The sequence below is a fragment of the Salmo salar genome, chromosome ssa28 (genome assembly GCF_905237065.1).
Source record: "Salmo salar chromosome ssa28, Ssal_v3.1, whole genome shotgun sequence".
Taxonomy (NCBI): Eukaryota; Metazoa; Chordata; class Actinopteri; order Salmoniformes; family Salmonidae; genus Salmo; species Salmo salar.
Genome location: NC_059469.1, coordinates 26,932,133 through 26,950,617, shown reverse-complemented (window position 1 = coordinate 26,950,617; position 18,485 = coordinate 26,932,133). Strand labels below are relative to the sequence as shown.

The window sequence follows — 18,485 nt, the reverse complement described above, 5'->3', positions numbered from 1 at the left end:
TGACACTTACGATGCAGCAAAAATACACTTTAGCGTGTGTATGCGTGCCTGCATGTGTGTGTGTTCTTGCATGCATGCATGGTGTGTGTGTGTGTGTGTGTGTGTGTGTGTGTGTGTGTGTGTGTTTGATGGTCACTTGGCTGTCTCTGGGTCTCGCCCTCCCCCTCTTCACCTCAGCACCTGTCTGTCTCGCAGCACCAATTATTTAGAAGAGGGCATGACCCCAGCAGCAGCACTGAGCCAGGTCAGTCCTACAGTGTTACCTCTTCTCTGCAGGAGCCACCCTGTCAAGATAGTACACAGCTTTGCTAGTGAGCTGCACCAACTGTCAACTCCACAGATCTGATTGAATAGATTAATTTAGACTCTGCACGTTTTCAAGTTATTCAAAACCTAAGCCAAACATTTCAATATATTTCACCAGCAGCTTTAATTGTCAAGACTATCAACAGTCCCTCTTTTCCTCCAGCAAGTGTTTTATTACTGCATGATATTCCCATTCTTTAGACTGATAAATGTTTCCCCTATTAGAGAGGTGAACTGTGTGGTAATTGAATAGCTGGTCCAGTGATTTGGATAGCAGGACACCGTGTCTAATACAGATGAGCCAGATGCTAACACTACTACTATCTATCCCAGACAGGCCCAGAAAGTGTTACAATATTAAATGAGATACACTATGTGGTTTTGACATTATTAAGGCAATGGTTTTGGAATATCATTTTTGGCTCCAGTTAGTCAGTATAATTTAACATAAATCACCTGCGCCTAGTTTTTCAAAAGTTATCTTTACGGATTTTGCCTATCATACAGGATTAAATGCATAGAAATAGAATGACTAGAACAGGGGTGCCAAATCAAGTCAATGATTTGTCCGTACTATTGATGCTGTTTCCATCAGTGGAGGATCCTCAGAGGAGGAAGGGGAGGACCATCCTACTCAGTGAATTTCATTAAAAGAAAATTGGAAAACATTTAAAGTTATCCTTTTTAGATAAAACTATACTAAATGTAATCACATTTGACCAAATAATTGATTAAAACACACTATTTTGCAATGAAGGTCTACAGTAGCCTCAACAGCACTCTGTAGGGTAGTACCATGGTGTAGCTGGAGGACAGCTAACTTCCGTCTCCCTCTAAGGAACACTGACTTCAATACAAAACCTAGGACGCCCATGCTTCTCACCCCCTTCAATAGACTTAAAAATAAATAATGACAAGTTCTGGAGGACGTCCTCCAACCTATCAGAGCTCTTGCAGCATCAGCTACAGCTAGCTAGCACTGCAGTGCATAACATGGGGTGAGTAGTTGACTCAAAGAGAGAGGAAGACAACAGTTTTGAACAAAATAAAACAAAATAGAGAGAAAGAGAGATTTCGTAATGTTTTTCACTTTCAGTTTCACTTACATAGCTAGCAAATGCAGCTAGCTAGTTTAGCCTACTCAAACATCCTGCTCAAACAGAGGGATGCTATGCTAGCTAGCTGGCTATGACTATCCAACACAACACTGGAACTCTTCCAAGTCAAGGTAAGATTACGTTTTTATTAATTTATTGCCACCGTGGCCTACCTGTGTAAGTGCTAAACTGCTTAACTGCTTAACTGCTTACTGACTCTACACTGTAACGTTACTGCATGATTGTAGTGGGTTTACTAACGTGTTAGTTCTATTACCTATGTTGACTATGACGTTACTTTAGCCAATATGGTGACAACAATGTGGGCTGTGTGTAGCAGTATTGATATGATTTGGCTTGGAAAGGTTTTTTTGCCTGGTCACATACAGCTGATGTGGTGTACATTGAAGTCCACAAGCAAAGGGAAAAGGTATTTGTATTTGTATTTATTATGGATCCCCATTAGCTGCTACCAAGGCAGCAGCTACTCTTCCTGGGGTCCAGCAAAATTATGTCAGTTATACCATTTTTAAAACATTACAATACATTCACAGAGTTCACAACACACTGTGTGCCCTCAGGCCCCTACTCCACCATTACCACATATCGACAATACAAAATCCATTTGTACGTGTGTGTATAGTGCGTATGTTATTGTGTGTGTATGCATGTGTCTGTGCCTATGTTTGTGTTGCTTCACAGTCCCATAAGTCCCATAAGGTGTATTTTTATCAGTTTAAAAAAAATCTATTTTACTGCTTGCATCAGTTACTCGATGTGGAATAGAGTTCCATGTAGTCATTGCTCTGTAGTACTGTGTGCCTCCCATAGTCTGTTCTGGACTTGGGGACTGTGAAGAGACCCCATGTCTTGTGGGGTATGCATGGGTGTGTGGCAGTAGTTCAAACAGACAGCTCGGTGCATTCAAAATGTCAATACCTCTCACAAATACAAGTAGTGATGAAATCAATCTCTGCTCCACTTTGAGCCAGGAGAGATCAAATCAAATCAAATCAAAGTTTATTAGTCACGTGCGCCGAATACAAAGGGTGTAGACCTTACAGTGAAATGCTTTCTTACAGGCTCTAACCAATAGTGCAAAAAAGGTATTTGGTGAACAATAGGTAAGTAAAGAAATAAAAACAACAGTAGAAAGACAGTGAAAATCAGTAGCGAGGCTACATACAGACACCGGTTAGTCAGGCCGATTGAGGTAGTATGTACATGTAGATCTGGTTAAAGTGACTATGCATATATGATGAACAGAGAGTAGCAGTAGCGTAAAGAGAGGTTGGCGGGTGGTGGGTGGCGGGTGGCGGGGTACAATGCAGATAGCCTGGTTAGCCAATGTGCGGGAGCACTGGTTGGTCGGGCCAATTGAGGTAGTATGTGCATATGTATATGAATGTATAGTTAAAGTGACTGTGCATATATGATAAACAGAGAGTAGGAGTAGCGTAAAAGAGGGGTTGGGGGGGCACACAATGCAAATAGTCCGGGTAGCCATTGCTGCCCTGTTCTGAGCCCATTGCAATTTTCCTAAGTCCCTTTTTGTGGCACCTGACCACAAGACTGAACAGTAGTCCAGGTGTGACAAAACTAGGACCTGTAGGACCTGCCTCGTTGGAGAGGCTTCCATTAAAGAACACCCTCTGTATTCTGTTAGGCAGGTAACTCTCTATCCACAATATAGCAGGGGGTGTAAAGTCATAACACATATGTTTTTCCAGCAGCAGACTATGATTGATAATGTCAAAAGCCGCACTGAAGTCTAACAAAACAGCCACCCACAATCTTTTTATTATCAATTTATCTCAGCCAATCATCAGCAATTTGTGTAAGTGCTGTCCTTTCCTATAAGCGTGCTGAAAGTCTGTTGTCAATTTGTTTACTGTAAAATAGCATTGTATCTGGTCAAACGGCATTTTTTTCAAAAGTTTACTAAGGGTTGGTAACAGGCTGATTGGTCAGCTATTTGAGCCAGTAAAGGGGGCTTTACTATTCTTAGGTAGCGGAATGACTTTTGCTTCCCTCCAGGCCTGGGGCCACACACTTTCTAGAAGGCTTAAATTGAAAATATGGCAAATAGGAGTGGCAATATCGTCCGCTATTATCCTCATGAATTTTCCATCCGAGTTGTCAGACCCCGGTGGCTTGTCATTGTTAATAGACAACAATACTTTTTTCACCTCTTCCACACTGACTTTAATTCAAAATTACAATGCTTGTAAGACAAGGAGAGTGCATAGATGTGAGAAGGAATACAACGTGGCTGCTATGAAAGTAACTGTGATGACGCGTGATCAGGGGTGTATTTATTCTGCCGATTCTGTTGAGAAAAAAAAATTTAAACGGAGGGCAACGGAACATGAACATACCTGAATTTTTCCAATAGAAACTTTTGTTTGCAACTTTTGGACTAATGATAAAAATCAAATCAAATCAAAATTGACTTGTCACAAATTGACTTGTTTTTGCATCACTACCCCAAGTTTGACATGTGGGTCAAATATGACCCGTATGTATTTCCTATGGAATTCACTGCACTGCACTGGTCAAACTGACCTTTTTTTGCTACAACAATAAAATCAAAGTAATGAATAACATATTTATTAAATATCTTGTTTTTAATGTTCATTAATCACCGTTTTCATTTCTCCTTTTTAACTCATTGAGTAAAAGGAGTTTCATAAGGATGCTCATAAGAATGCTGCCAGATATACAACCAAAATGGTTTTACAGATGCTGGATGAGGAAGCCGTTGGTGCCTCTGAGGTATCAATTCAGATAGTCTGTGAGTGAAGTTGGAGTTGTGGAAGCACCTGGCAGTCCAGCTGTCCTAGATGATTCAACAAATGGGGAGGACTCCTCTGAGGAGGGGAGTGAGTAAAAAAGGGTCTTAGTGGAGTGACCCCCCTCCCCCCACCCACTAAAGGCAGGACTAGAAGCCATAACATTCTGGGTGGCGGGATACAATGCACATTCTGGCCGGGGTCAACAGTTGTGTCACCAAAAGTTGTCTGGGAGCTGTTCATTAGTGACAACATCATTGAGGAGGTCCTAAAGTGTACAAATTTAGAAGGACGGAGAATAGCGACAGCAAAAGGGACAGAGTGGAGAGAAGGCAACAAAGAGGAACTAAAGGCCTTCATTGGCTTAACCCTCCTCGCCGGCATGAATTAAAGGTGGGATGTCTCCATACGGGAGCTATTTTTGGATCCACTGCAAAATCCAATGTATAAGGCCACCATGTCGGTCGGGAGATATGAGGATATCCGTCACTGCCTAAGGCTTGATGACAAGAGGACCAGAGTGTTCAGAGAGGCAACGGATCACCTGGCAGCCTTCTGGTATATGTGCGACCTTTTCCTAGCAAACTGTAGAGGAAGGTTCATTCCCAGCGACTGGGTCACAGTGGATGAGCAGCTTTCATCCAGACGTGACGCTTGGCATTCCATCCAAAGAGATCAATCTTTCATCAGACCAGAGAATCTTGTTTCTCACGGTCTGAGAGTCATTTAGGTGCCTTTTGGCAAACTCCAAGCGGGCTGTCATGTGCCTTTTACTGAGGAGTGGCTTTCGTTTGGCCACTCTATCATAAAGGTCTGATTGTTAGAGTGCGGCAGAGATGGTTGTCCTTCTGGAAGATTCTCCCATCTCCACAGAGGAACTGAGGCAATGGAAAGATGTGGGCGTGATGAAAGAGAGCCATGCCACCACCACTCAGAGCAGCCAGGGCCAGAAGAGGAAGAGGTGCCAGCTCTGCCCAAACGCAAAGGATAGAAAAGTCAGCTGCTGGTGTTCTCAGTGCAAAACACCCATCTGCAAAGAGCACAGTCACATGCTTGTGGTTTGTAACAAATGCATGGAGTAAGACAGCATAAGTAAGCATCACACACATGCACACTTTGTTCCTTTTAGTTTTCATGTTTTGTAAATTCACAATTGTTTGAGCCAGTTTGGAGCCAGTTTGAGCCAGTTTGAGCCAGTTTGGATTTTTGGATCTTTGGATTTTCAAATTAATGTTTTGAAATATTATAAAACATGCTTAAACCTGTTGGGGCTAGGGGGCAGTATTTTCACGGCCGGATAAAAAACGTACCCGATTTAAACTGGTTACTACTCTTACCCAGAAACGAGAATATGCATATAATTAGTAGATTTGGATAGAAAACACTCTAAAGTTTCTAAAACTGTTTGAATGGTGTCTGTGAGTATAACAGAACTCATATGGCAGGCCAAAACCTGAGAAGATTCCATGCAGGAAGTGCCCTGTCTGACAATTTGTTGTCCTTCTAGGGCATCTCTATCAAAAATACAGCATCTCTGCTGTAACGTGACATTTTCTAAGGCTTCCATTGGCTCTCAGAAGGCGCCAGAAAGTGGAATGAGAGCTCTGCAGTCTCTGGGCGAAAAACAGCAGGAGTGTTTGTGAGTGGTCAGGCAGGGAACACTGACACTGGAGCGCGCATGCACGAGAGGACTCCATGTTTTTCTTTCTCTCTTTGAACGAATACAACATTGCCTGGTTGGAATATTATCATGATTTTACGAGAAAAATCGCATAAAAATTGATTTTAAACAGCGTTTTGACATGCTTCGAAGTACGGTAATGGAATATTTTGAATTTTTTTGTCACGAAATGCACCCGCGCGTCACCCTTCGGATACTGACCTCAACGCACGAACAAAACGGAGCTATTTCAATATAACTATGTATTATTTCGAACCAAAACAACATTTGTTGTTGAAGTAGAAGTCCTGGGAGTGCATTCTGACGAAGAATAGCAAAGGTAATCCAATTTTTCTTATAGTAAATCTGAGTTTGGTGAGGGCCAAACTTGGTGGGTGTCAAATTAGCTAGCCGTGATGGCCGGGCTATCTGCTCAGAATATTGCAAAATGTGCTTTCGCCAAAAAGCTATTTTAAAATCTGACACCGCGATTGCATAAAGGAGTTCTGTATCTATAATTCTTAAAATAATTGTTTTGTATTTTGTCAACGTTAATCGTGAGTAATTTAGTAAATTCACCGGAAGTTTGCGGTGGGTATGCTAGTTCTGAACATCACATGCTAATGTAAAAAGCTGTTTTTTTATATAAATATGAACTTGATTGAACAAAACATGCATGTATTGTATAACATAATGTCCTAGGAGTGTCATCTGATGAAGATCATCAAAGGTTAGTGCTGCATTTAGCTGTGGTTTTGGTTTTTGTGACATATATGCATGCTTTGAAAATGGCTGTGTGATTATTTTTGGCAGGGTAATCTCCTGACATAATCTAATGTTTTGCTTTCGCTGTAAAGCCTTTTTGAAATCGGACAGTGTGGTTAGATTAACGAGAGTCTTGTCTTTAAAATGGTGTAAAATAGTCATATTTTTGAGAAATTGAAGTTATAGCATTTATGAGGTATTTGTATTTCGCGCCACGCGATTCCACTGGCTGTTGACTAGTTAAGGTGATTTTATTTTGTTCTTCACACTAAAAGGTTGAATGTGAAACTTTGATTGTAAGATTTATTGTAAGATAATATTTTCAATAGCTGAATTTCATAATATGTTTTCCTTGAAATGTGTATCAAACTGTTGAATAGTGACTAAAAACTTTTAAACAATAGAATAATTATTGAAAGGTCCAAATCATCACGCAAAATAATTGTGTTCCACAAAATTGATAATATTTTAGACCCATATAAATAAAACACAGATATTACATTATCGGATCATTTTGACCCGGCATATGCATCCTAGGGTTAACCAACAATGTAGTTCAAGAAATAGAGTTAAGAAAATATTGTCTAAATAAACAAAATAAAAACATTAAATAAAAAGTTACACAATAAATTAACAATAACGAGGCTATATACAGGGGTTACCGGTACCGAGTCAATGTGCAGGGGTATAGGTTAGTCAAGGAAATCTGTACATTGAGGTAGGGGGTAGAACCTGTTAAGGAGCCTTTTGGACCTATATTTGGTGCTCCGGTACCGCTTGCCATCCAGTAGCAGAGAGAACAGTCAGTGACGGGTGACTGGAGTCTTTGACCATTTTTTAGGCCTTTCTCTGACACCGATTCCTATATAGGTCTTTGGTGGCAGTAAGCTTGGCTGCAGTGATTTATTGGGCCATACGCACTACCCTCTGTAACGTCTTACGGTCGGAAGCCGGCAGTTACCATACCAGGCGGTGATGCAACCGGTCAGGATGCTCTCGATGGTGCAGCTGTAGAACTTTTTGAGGATCTGGGGACCCATGCCAAGTCTTTTCAGTCTCCTGAGGGCGAATAGGTGTTGTCGTGCCCTCTTCACAAATGTCTTGGTGTGTTTGGACCATGATAGTTTGTTGGTGATGTGGACACCAGGGAACTTAGAACTCTTGACCCGTTGAACTACAGCCCCGTCGATGTGAATGGGGGCGTGTTCAGCCCTCCTTTTCCTGTAGTCTGCAATCAGCTCCTTTGTCTTTCTCACGTTGAGGGAGAGGTTGTTGTCCTGGCATCACACTGCCAGGTCTCTGACCTCCTCCTTATAGGCTGTCTCATCGTTGTCGGTGATCAGGCCTCACGTCCTAGATCAGCTAGATGCAGGAAAGAGTGTGTAAGGTGATATTGAATGTGTCACTGTCTGTCCATGTGTCACTGTCTGTCACCTCAAATGTTTCTCTTGACCTTGTACACCTATGTTGTAACCTTTATTTGGCAGGCTAGGTTGTAGCAACCTCATGATGGGTATAGGGAAAATGTGAGTATCATGAAGCCTAAACCTCTGACTGTTACATTGAACTGGGTGAATGAAATATGAATGACAGTCATCCAATATGCTGCAATAGAAATAGAAATAAGGCCATGCTCATGAAAACAAAAAATTGTCCTCCCTTATCTTAAACGGCACTGAACGCCACTGCTTTCTATGCATTTAACCTTATCCGATAGGCGAAATCTAGATAAATAACTTTTTAAAAACTGGGCCCAGGTGCATACACTTAGGGCAACAGATCTCTCAATGACTTGTGGTAATTAAAATGGGTTGATATACAATTTAGATTTTTTTTGTTATCATTTGATAAATACAACATGATAAAGGACAAGTTGTAATTTATTCCTCCTTAATCACCATTCAGACTTCGTTCAATTTAGGGGAAAGTCTTGCAAACATCAATCGACTTGCCTAGTTAAATAAAGGTTACATTTCAAATTCTCAGTACAGTTACCTTCAAGACATGCAACAGAATGATAACCCACAATGCAAACTCTCAATCTCATTTCAGTCGGTTAAGATCTTGGTTGCCAGCAGCTACAGTAGTTCCCAGAAGTTGGTTGAATGAGGGCCCCTTAGTCACAGGTCACAGGTGGCAGACAAAGAAAAGTATGAAAGGAAAGGTGTTTGGTCTTAGTGTCCTTCAAAGATATGGTCAAAATGTTTCATAGCATCAATTATATTTCCAATCTGTGACCATTGAGCACCTCTTCCTTCATTCTATATTGGAAGAGTAGCATAAAAGCATGTATCAAGGGCAGTAAACTACTTAACTATAATACTTACTATTTTCAACTGTAAAAAATGTACTGCTTAGTATCTGTAGAGAGTGCATTGATGTAAGCGGATGCAAGCTGATGTAAGGGCTCCTGAGAGGCACAGTGGTCTAAGGCACTGCATCTCAGTTCTTGAGGTGTCACTATACACGCCCTGGTTCAAATCCGGCCTGTATTACAAACAGCTGTGATTGGGTGTCCCGTAGGCCGGCGCACAATTGGCCCAGTGTCGTCAGGGTTTGGCTGGTGTAGGCCATCATTGTAAATAAGAATTTGTTCTTAACTGACTTGCGTAGTTAAACAAAGGATAAATAAAAAAAAGCTAGAATATTGAAAATCAAGTCCGACATTAAAAAGTGAAAATTACAAACTTTAGAAGCCTTTTTAAAACTCAAATACACTACAAGTCAGCAACAAAAAAGTGATCGAATTAAGATCCTACATCTGTATGGCCTTATTTCAGCAAATTCCAGTGAGCTGATCTACAGATGAAAAATAGGGTGGGATTGTAATGTTTTAAACATCATGGCGCTATGTAACTACACTGATATCTCCTTGTCAGAGACTCAAAGTGACACATCAGAACAAAGAATTTATTTTAAAGTAGTTGGTTTATCCTTTGCCAAACAAAAACAAAACAAAAAAACAAAATCCCAATTTACTTCAGACTGCCATCACAATTTTCAGGGTTTGACTTTCCTTCTACTTTGTTTCCCAATTAACACTAAGGCTTGAGTGTTTCTGAAAGACCATAGCATAGACATTCTTCTACCCAATAAATGTACAGCTGAATGCACAATAAATGCATGTCAAGGGACTAAAACCATACCTCTAATCAGGGCATAAGCCCATAAGCGACATAAGCGGTCAAAAAACTTGCTTTAAAATTGCAACATTTTCCCACACCAAGCATGGCAAAATGTGTAGAATTGTAGGAAAGGTACTTTAAAACATGCATTTTCAGTCAAAAGGGGTCCACACATTTATTTTGCCTGCTTGGTGTGGGGGCCCCACAGCCAAATTTCGCTTAGGACTCCCAAAAGGCTAGAGCCGGCCCTGACTCAGATACATCAATTCTCAACATTATCTCTGAAGAGATGCCTTTCAGCAGCATACTAATGATGACTGTGGGTGAGCACACAATAAGCGACAAACAAACATGATGATGACTCATGAATGAATAGCCTCAGCATGTCTCCCAGTCAGTGAGCTCTATTTTCCAGCACAGAGACTGCGAGGAGGGAAGCAGGCAGGACCCACCCTGATCCCATATGAGTCAGCTGCAATCATATGCTCCTCTCGCCGTGCCTAACACACCCACCATCTGCGGCTAGACACGGTGGATCAGACCCTGGAGCTTTCACCACACTGTCCCACTCCTCCTGACAGAAGACTGCAATGTGATCATCATCAACACACACACACACACACACACACACACACACACACACACACACACACACACACACACACACACACACACACACACACACACACACACACACACACACACACACACTGGCCAGTCAATCCCACAGTACAGCCAGATGCACAGATGTAGGGACCACAACATGTCATCAGTAATTATTTATTCTCAGCCCTCAAGATGGCCGAAATGGTCCCAATTCCATCTGTGTCTTTCCCCTGCCAAGACCCCATGTTGATGTTGTATAGAGTTTCTAACAAATATGCATTTGGTGTTTCTTTAAAGCATTGGTATTCCTTCTTTGTTGGCTGTTTTAATTTGATGGATAAATAAGAAGATCAAACAAAACAGTGCAGGTGTGGTCGTCTTACCTTTGGGTACTGTTGAACTGGGATGAGAACTCTTTCCGAGAGCTTGATGTTTTTGTTACTGATGACATCAAGGTATTTCTTGACGTCACCGTCTTTTCTCAACTCATCCCCCTCATACTTTTCAATTTCTGTAGGAAAAGGTATTCAAGAATAAATGATTAGATATTTTTTAGTTTATTTTATTTAACCATGTAGGCTAGTTGAGAACAAGTTCTCATTTGCAACTGCGACCTGGCCAAGATAAAGCATAGCAATTCGACACACAACAACACAGAGTTACACATGGAATAAACAAAACATACCGTCAATAATACAGTAGAACAAAAGAAAACAAAAAGTCTATATACAGTGAGTGCAAATGAGGTAAGTTAAGGCAATAAATAGGTCATGGTGACGAAGTAATTACAATATAGCAATTAAACACTGGAATAGTAGATGTGCAGAAGATGAATGTGCAAGTAGAGATACTGGGGTGCAAAGGAGCAAGATAAATAAATAAATACAATATGGGGATGAGTTAGGTAGATAGATGGTCTGCTTACAGATGGGCTATGTACAGGTGCAGCGATCTGTGAGCTGCTCAGACAGCTGGTGCTTAAAGCTAGTGAGGGAGATATGAGTCTCCAGCTTCAGAGATTTTTGCAGTTCGTTCCAGTCATTGGCAGCAGAGAACTGGAAGGAAAGACGACCGAAGGAGGAGTTGGCTTTGGGGGTGACCAGTGAGATATACCTGCTGGAGCGCGTGCTACGAGTGTGTGCTGCTATGGTGACCAGTGAGCGGAGATAAGGCGGGGCTTTACCTAGCAGAGGCTTGCAGATAACCTGTAGCCAGTGGGTTTGGTGACGAGTATGAAGCGAGGGCCAACCAACGAGAGCGTACAGGTCACAATGGTGGGTAGTGTATGGGGCTTTGGTGACAAAACGGATGGCACTGTGATAGACTGCATCCAGTTTGTTGAGTAGAGTGTTGGAGGCTATTTTATAGATGACATCACCGAAGTAGAGGATCGGTAGGAAGGTCAGTTTTACGAGGGTATGTTTGGCAGCATGAGTGAAGGATGCTTTGTTGCGATATAGGAAGCCGATTCTAGATTTAATTTTGGATTGGAGATGCTTAATGTGAGTCTGGAAGGAGAGTTTACAGTCTAACCAGACAGCCAGGTATTTGTAGTTGTCCACGTATTCTAAGTCAGAGCCGTCCAGAGTAGTGATGCTGGACGGGCGAGCAGGTACGGGCAGTGATCGATTGAATAGCATGCATTTAGTTTTAGTTGCATTTAAGAGCAGTTGGAGGCCACGGAAGGAGAGTTGTATGGCATTGAAGCTCGTCTGGAGGTTAGTTAACACAGTGTCCAAAGAGGGGCCAGAAGTATACAGAATGGTGTCGTCTGTGTAGAGGTGGATCAGAGAATCACCAGCAGCAAGAGCAACATCATTGATGTATACAGAGAAGAGAGTCGGCCCAAGAATTGAACCCTGTGGCACACCCATAGAGACTGCCAGAGGTCCGGACAACAGGCCCTCAGATTTGACACACTGAACTCTATCAGAGAAGTAGTTGGTAAACCAGGCGAGGCAATCATTTGAGAAACCAAGGCTGTCGAGTCTGCCAATAAGAATGTGGTGATTGACAGAGTCGAAAGCCTTGGCCAGGTCGATGAATACGGCTGCACAGTAATGTCTCTTATCGATGGCGGTTATGATGTCGTTTAGGACCTTGAGCGTGGCTGTGGTGCACCCATGACCAGCTCTGAAACCAGATTGCATAGCAGAGAAGGTACGGTGGGATTCGAAATGGTCGGTAATCTGTTTGTTAACTTGGCTTTCGAAGACCTTAGAAAGACAGGGTAGGATAGATATAGGACTGTAGCAGTTTGGGTCAAGAGTGTCACCCCCTTTGAAGAGGGGGATGACCGCGGCGGCTTTCCAATCTTTGGGAATCTCAGACGATACGAAAGAGAGGTTGAACAGGCTAGTAATAGGGGTTGCAACAATTTCGGCAGATAATTTTAGAAGAGAGGGTCCAGATTGTCTAGCCCGGCTGATTTGTATGGGTCCAGATTTTGCAGCTCTTTCAGAACATCAGCTATCTGGATTTGGGTGAAGGAGAAATGGTGGGGGCTTTGGCGGGTTGCTGTGGCAGTTGACCGGGGTAGGGGCAGCCAGGTGGAAAGCATAGCCAGCCGTAGAGAAATGCTTATTGAAATTCTCAATTACAGTGGATTTATCGGTGGTAACAGTGTTTCCTAGCCTCAGAGCAGTGGGCAGCTGGGAGGAGGTGCTCTTATTCTCCATGGACTTTACAGTGTCCCAGAACTTTTTTGAGTTAGTACTACAGGATGCAAATTTCTGTTTGAAAAAGCTAGCCTTAGCTTTTCTAACTGCTTGTGTATATTTCTTCCTAACTTCCCTGAAAAGTTGCATATTACGGGGGCTATTCGATGCTAATGCAGAACGCCACAGGAAACAGAACTTCAACGGAAAGGTTCCTCAACATCCTTGTCATTGACAGAGAAGATCCGGTTTCCTATGCTATCTTATTTGTTTTCATTGGTTCTACACTCTTAGAAACAATTGTTTTTCATCTCTCCCCATAGGAGAACCCTTTCGGGTTCCATGTAGAACCCTCTGTGGAAAAGATTCTACATGTAACCCAAATGGGTTCTACCTGGAACCTAAAGGGTTCTATCTGCAACCAAAAAGGGTTCTTCAAAGGGTTTTAGATAGCAACTTTAGTGTGCCAGGCAAGCTCAATAGTGTTCCAGGTAAGTAGTGTGCCAGGCAGGCTCGATCTAGTGCAGTTAATGTATTTGTAAAATGATATGAACCCAGGTCTGTTACAGCGTAACCAGGATAATTCAGTCCCTAAGCATAACTTGCAGCTGATCATCATCATCAAAGTTATTTATAGTGCCTGAATGGTGAGAGGAGTAGTTGACATGAGCTGCCAGGTTAAGCATACAAAACAGTCATGAGTTGGAGAACCACTGTGCCGAACAATGATATTTGTTGATTGATACATTTTATAGCACTTGGGAGAGTTGACTGAAAGGCATACAGCCAGGAAACATTAAGGAGCTGGAAATTAAGCTGTCACCTGTCCTCTCTGGGGATCCCCCTCTGTCACTGGCAAATTAATGCTCCGCAGAATTAAGAATGATGAACCTGCGCCACTCTTGTAGAACAATACTAGAGAGACCTGGGCATGGGAGAGATAGGAAGACAGGCAGCGGGGGGGGGTGATCTCTCACTTGGAGAGCCCCCTCCTTTCCTCCTCAACAGTTCTGATCTAGAGCGATTCAGCTCTATCTATTTATACACCATTATGACAAACAAAGCTGTGAGTAAGATGAGGGTAAAGTGCACTCTGTTGGCAGAGCTTCACAGCAGGAGGCTGTTGGCTGGTTGTGTATGTGTTGCTGCGTTTGTCTCAGTTACAGACAAACCTGAAAGGCTTTGTTCCTTTTCAATGAACTCCAGGAATTCTCCAACAGAAAGCTGCTCCCATTCTACATTCAATTCAGGCCTTAAGCCTCTGTGTAGGATGATAGTTATGATATCCTTGTAAGAATGAATAGTGAAAGCAATGTAAAATAGCCTATTGCTTAGTCATTTAGCAGACACTCTTATCCAGAGTGACTTACAGCAGCAATTAGGGTTAAGTGCCTTGTTCAAGGGCACAGTGACAGATTTTTTCAACTAGTCTGCTCTGGGATTCAAACCAGCAACGTTTTGGTTACTTGTCCAGTGCTCTTAAGCACTGGGCTACCAGCTTGTAAGGGTACAACAATGGTTATGAGAGGAATACATACTGGAGCACCTACTGCATGACCATGTGGGGTGGATTCAGTCAATGCCTCTCTCATGCTATGCCGTACCAATGTTCACAATCTACCTGTGCCCACAGCACACACACAAAGTAGAAGTACCTGTGTCTAGTTGTGTTCTCAAACTGTGATTTTGTTTGACCATGGGGCACGGCACTACATACATGTTGAAAAACAAGTTTGATTGAATTGCGCCTCTTGTGGCCCTAACTGTTAGCGAGTGTAACAGTATTTTGGGGAGCGTTGTACATTGTGTCTCCATAGAGACAGCCAAGCTAAGCTTACAAAGTCTGGAATGTTGGCTCTAGTTCAGGCTATGCAGTTCCCTGTGTGAAGAAGGAACCACATGGAATTTCAAGAGTCTGGCTGTAAAGAAATCAACTCATTATGGTTCAATTTGTTTCCAGCTACTGGTCCCAAGGAAGTTGGGTTTCCTTGATGTCTTCCCTGCATATTAAACATCTTGGCTTAATGATCCTTATATTTTGCCTCAGTCCTTGATCCTTTACAGTCATCAATGCCCTCTGAAAAATACTGATGTTGCTTTACATCTAGATACCAAGGGCTGGATTCAGGGTGGATTTAACGTTGGTAATACTTAGGATTTAGTTGAACGCATTTATCCGACATTGCAGATAGTGACTTTCCCAGACTGACAGAAAAGTCCCAGTAACTTGGTTGATTCAGGGAGATTTTCAGCAGATTGAACTGCATAGTTCTTTCAAACATGACAGAATCCCTTTGAGATTCTTTGGATTGGAACACACTGCCGGTGCTGTCTTGTTCCCATAATCTCATTCCTTTCAACTGAGTCTCACATAAAGGAGCTAAACTGAACTCAAAATGAGACACTTCCAGTGAGTGTCGTTTTGAAAACGCCACTTAATAATGATGTTGTGAATTTGATTCAGTGAAGCTACTGTCAAGTTGTAGGAGTGTTGAGGCTCCAGCAAACACCACAATTATAAACTACCTTTGGGTATCAAACTGAATAGGGTTTAGAGATCATTCCTACTTTGGAGTGAGACTTGTCCATAGTATTATTTCTAAACACTGTGAACGTTTTATTGTACCAGGGACTTACATAGGATCGTTTCCACAAAAATGAAATTGTGCTGAGGTACCCAGATTTCTTTTTTTTTTCTTTTTTTAAATCCCCTCCTCTCCACTTGCACACTCGTACAGAGGCCTAGTTGAAAAGCCTTGAACAGGGAGAATAGTGATTTGAATGTAGCAACCCACTGCTAAGTGAAATCAGAACGCTTACTCATACACCTGCCACTCTGTACCCCTCAGACTCCTTACTGACCCCCCAGGTGAACTGCTCCAAGACCTCTCTAGTCCCTTTAATCCCTAACATCTGCTGACTGCATATGCTGTGGCTGGCTCGGTGACACCTGCCTTCTCCGGAGGATGCAGTAAAGTAGCCAGGTGACCCCAGCCCGCTAGCAGGAAGGTCTCGCACAGAAATCAAACTATTGAAATCTCTTTGAAAAAGCATGCTTAGACGGCAAGAGGGCATGGACGATCTATATACCCTGCTGTGGCCCTTTGTGAAGACAGAAGTTGGAAAGGTTTGAGTAGTTATTCTCTTGCTGGTTGGGATGGGAAGGGGGGGGGTATGTGGGGTGGGAAGCATGATTTCCAGGTGGAGAGGGAGGATATATACCTGTAATCCCACTCTGAAAAAGAAAAATTACAAATCTAAATAAAAAGTTATTCACCAAAAAAAAGACAGCTTTTAACTGCCTATGAGCCATTGAATTGAACAACCATTGAATATGAGATATTGAATTGAACAACCTTTGAATATGAGCCATTGAATTGAACAACCATTGAATATGAGCATTGAATTGAACAACCATTGAATATGAGCATTGAATTGAACAACCATTGAATATGAGCATTGAATTGAACAACCATTGAATATGAGCATTGAATTGAACAACCATTGAATATGAGCCATTGAATTGAACAACCATTGAATAAGAGCCTATGAATTTAACAACAATAAACACAAGGACACCCACTCTCTTGAGTCGTAATGATTTTATAGAAAACAACTTTACCAACAACCATTGTGATATCGATCATAATATATTGTGCAACCCTAACATGGATTAGTTCTGATTGTACAGTATTGTAGCCTATCTATTCTTTTTTTAAAGCACAATGTGAAAGCAACAAACAAATAAGCCTTGCACTGTTATTTTTGTAAAACAAGGTCATATGCAGCAGTTACATGTGTCAAATGTGAAAAGAATTCTGCATTAACATGACAATCTTTGTTGATAATAAGTCCAATCACCAAACCAGAAAAAAGGCCAGATAGTTACTCAATTTCCAATCTACCATTTTCCTCTTAACTACACTGCTCAAAAAAATAAAGGGAACACTTAAACAACACAATGTAACTCCAAGTCAATCACACTTCTGTGAAATCATACTGTCCACTTAGGAAGCAACACTGATTAACAATACATTTCACATGCTGTTGTGCAAATGGAATAGACAACAGGTGGAAATTATAGGCAATTAGCAAGACACCCCCAATAAAGGAGTGGTTCTGCGGGTGGTAACCACAGACCACTTCTCAGTTCCTATGCTTCCTGGCTGATGTTTTGGTCACTTTTGAATGCTGGCGGTGCTTTCACTCTAGTGGTAGCATGAGATGGAGTCTACAACCCACACAAGTGGCTCAGGTAGTGCAGCTCATCCAGGATGGCACATCAATGCGAGCTGTGGCAAGAAGGTTTGCTGTGTCTGTCAGCGTAGTGCCCAGAGCATGGAGGCGCTACCAGGAGACAGGCCAGTACATCAGGAGACGTGGAGGAGGCCGTAGGAGGGCAACAACCCAGCAGCAGGACCGCTACCTCCGCCTTTGTGCAAGGAGGAGCAGGAGAAGCACTGCCAGAGCCCTGCAAAATGACCTCCAGCAGGCCACAAATGTGCATGTGTCTGCTCAAACGGTCAGAAACAGACTCCATGAGGGTGGTATGAGGGCCCGACGTCCACAGGTGGGGGTTGTGCTTACAGCCCAACACCGTGCAGGACGTTTGGCATTTGCCAGAGAACACCAAGATTGGCAAATTCGCCACTGGCGCCCTGTGCTCTTCACAGATGAAAGCAGGTTCACACTGAGCACGTGACAGACGTGACAGAGTCTGGAGACGCCCGTGGAGAACGTTCTGCTGCCTGCAACATCCTCCAGCATGACCGGTTTGGTGGTGGGTCAGTCATGGTGTGGGGTGGCATTTCTTTGGGGGGCCGCACAGCCCTCCATGTGCTCGCCAGAGGTAGCCTGACTGCCATTAGGTACCGAGATGAGATCCTCAGACCCCTTGTGAGACCATGTGCTGGTGCGGTTGGCCCTGTGTTCCTCCTAATGCAAGACAATGCTAGACCTCATGTGGCTGGAGTGTGTCAGCAGTTCCTGCAAGAGGAAGGCATTGATGCTATGGACTGGCCCGCCCGTTCCCCAGACCTGAATCCAATTGAGCACATCTGGGACATCATGTCTCGCTCCATCCACCAACGCCACGTTGCACCACAGACTGTCCAGGAGTTGGCGGATGCTTTAGTCCAGGTCTGGGAGGAGATCCCTCAGGAGACCATCCGCCACCTCATCAGGAGCATGCCCAGGCGTTGTAGGGAGGTCATACAGGCATGTGGAGGCCACACACACTACTGAGCCTCATTTTGACTTGTTTTAAGGACATTACATCAAAGTTGGATCAGCCTATAGTGTGGTTTTCCACTTTAATTTTGAGTGTGACTCCAAATCCAGACCTCCATGGGTTGATAAATTGGATTTCCATTGATTATTTTTGTGTGATTTTGTTGTCAGCACATTCAACTATGTAAAGAAAAAAGTATTTAATAAGATGATTTCTTTCATTCAGATCTAGGATGTGTTGTTTAAGT

At 42.6% G+C, this 18,485-nt stretch overlaps 1 protein-coding gene across 3 annotated transcripts in view; it reads right to left on the bottom strand.

The window, feature by feature from the left end:
- LOC106589783 (KH domain-containing, RNA-binding, signal transduction-associated protein 2) overlaps window positions 1-18,485 on the bottom strand; it is a 127,649-nt gene that overhangs the window by 94,177 nt on the left and 14,987 nt on the right. For all 3 annotated transcript variants that reach the window (XR_001324906.2, XM_045710326.1, XM_014180115.2), the window contains exon 2: window positions 10,735-10,862. Coding sequence is in view for 2 of the 3 variants with exons in the window: in XM_045710326.1 (XP_045566282.1) it covers window positions 10,735-10,862 (128 nt within the window). In the remaining variant the exon portion in view is untranslated. The remainder of the gene's footprint in view (window positions 1-10,734; window positions 10,863-18,485) is intronic.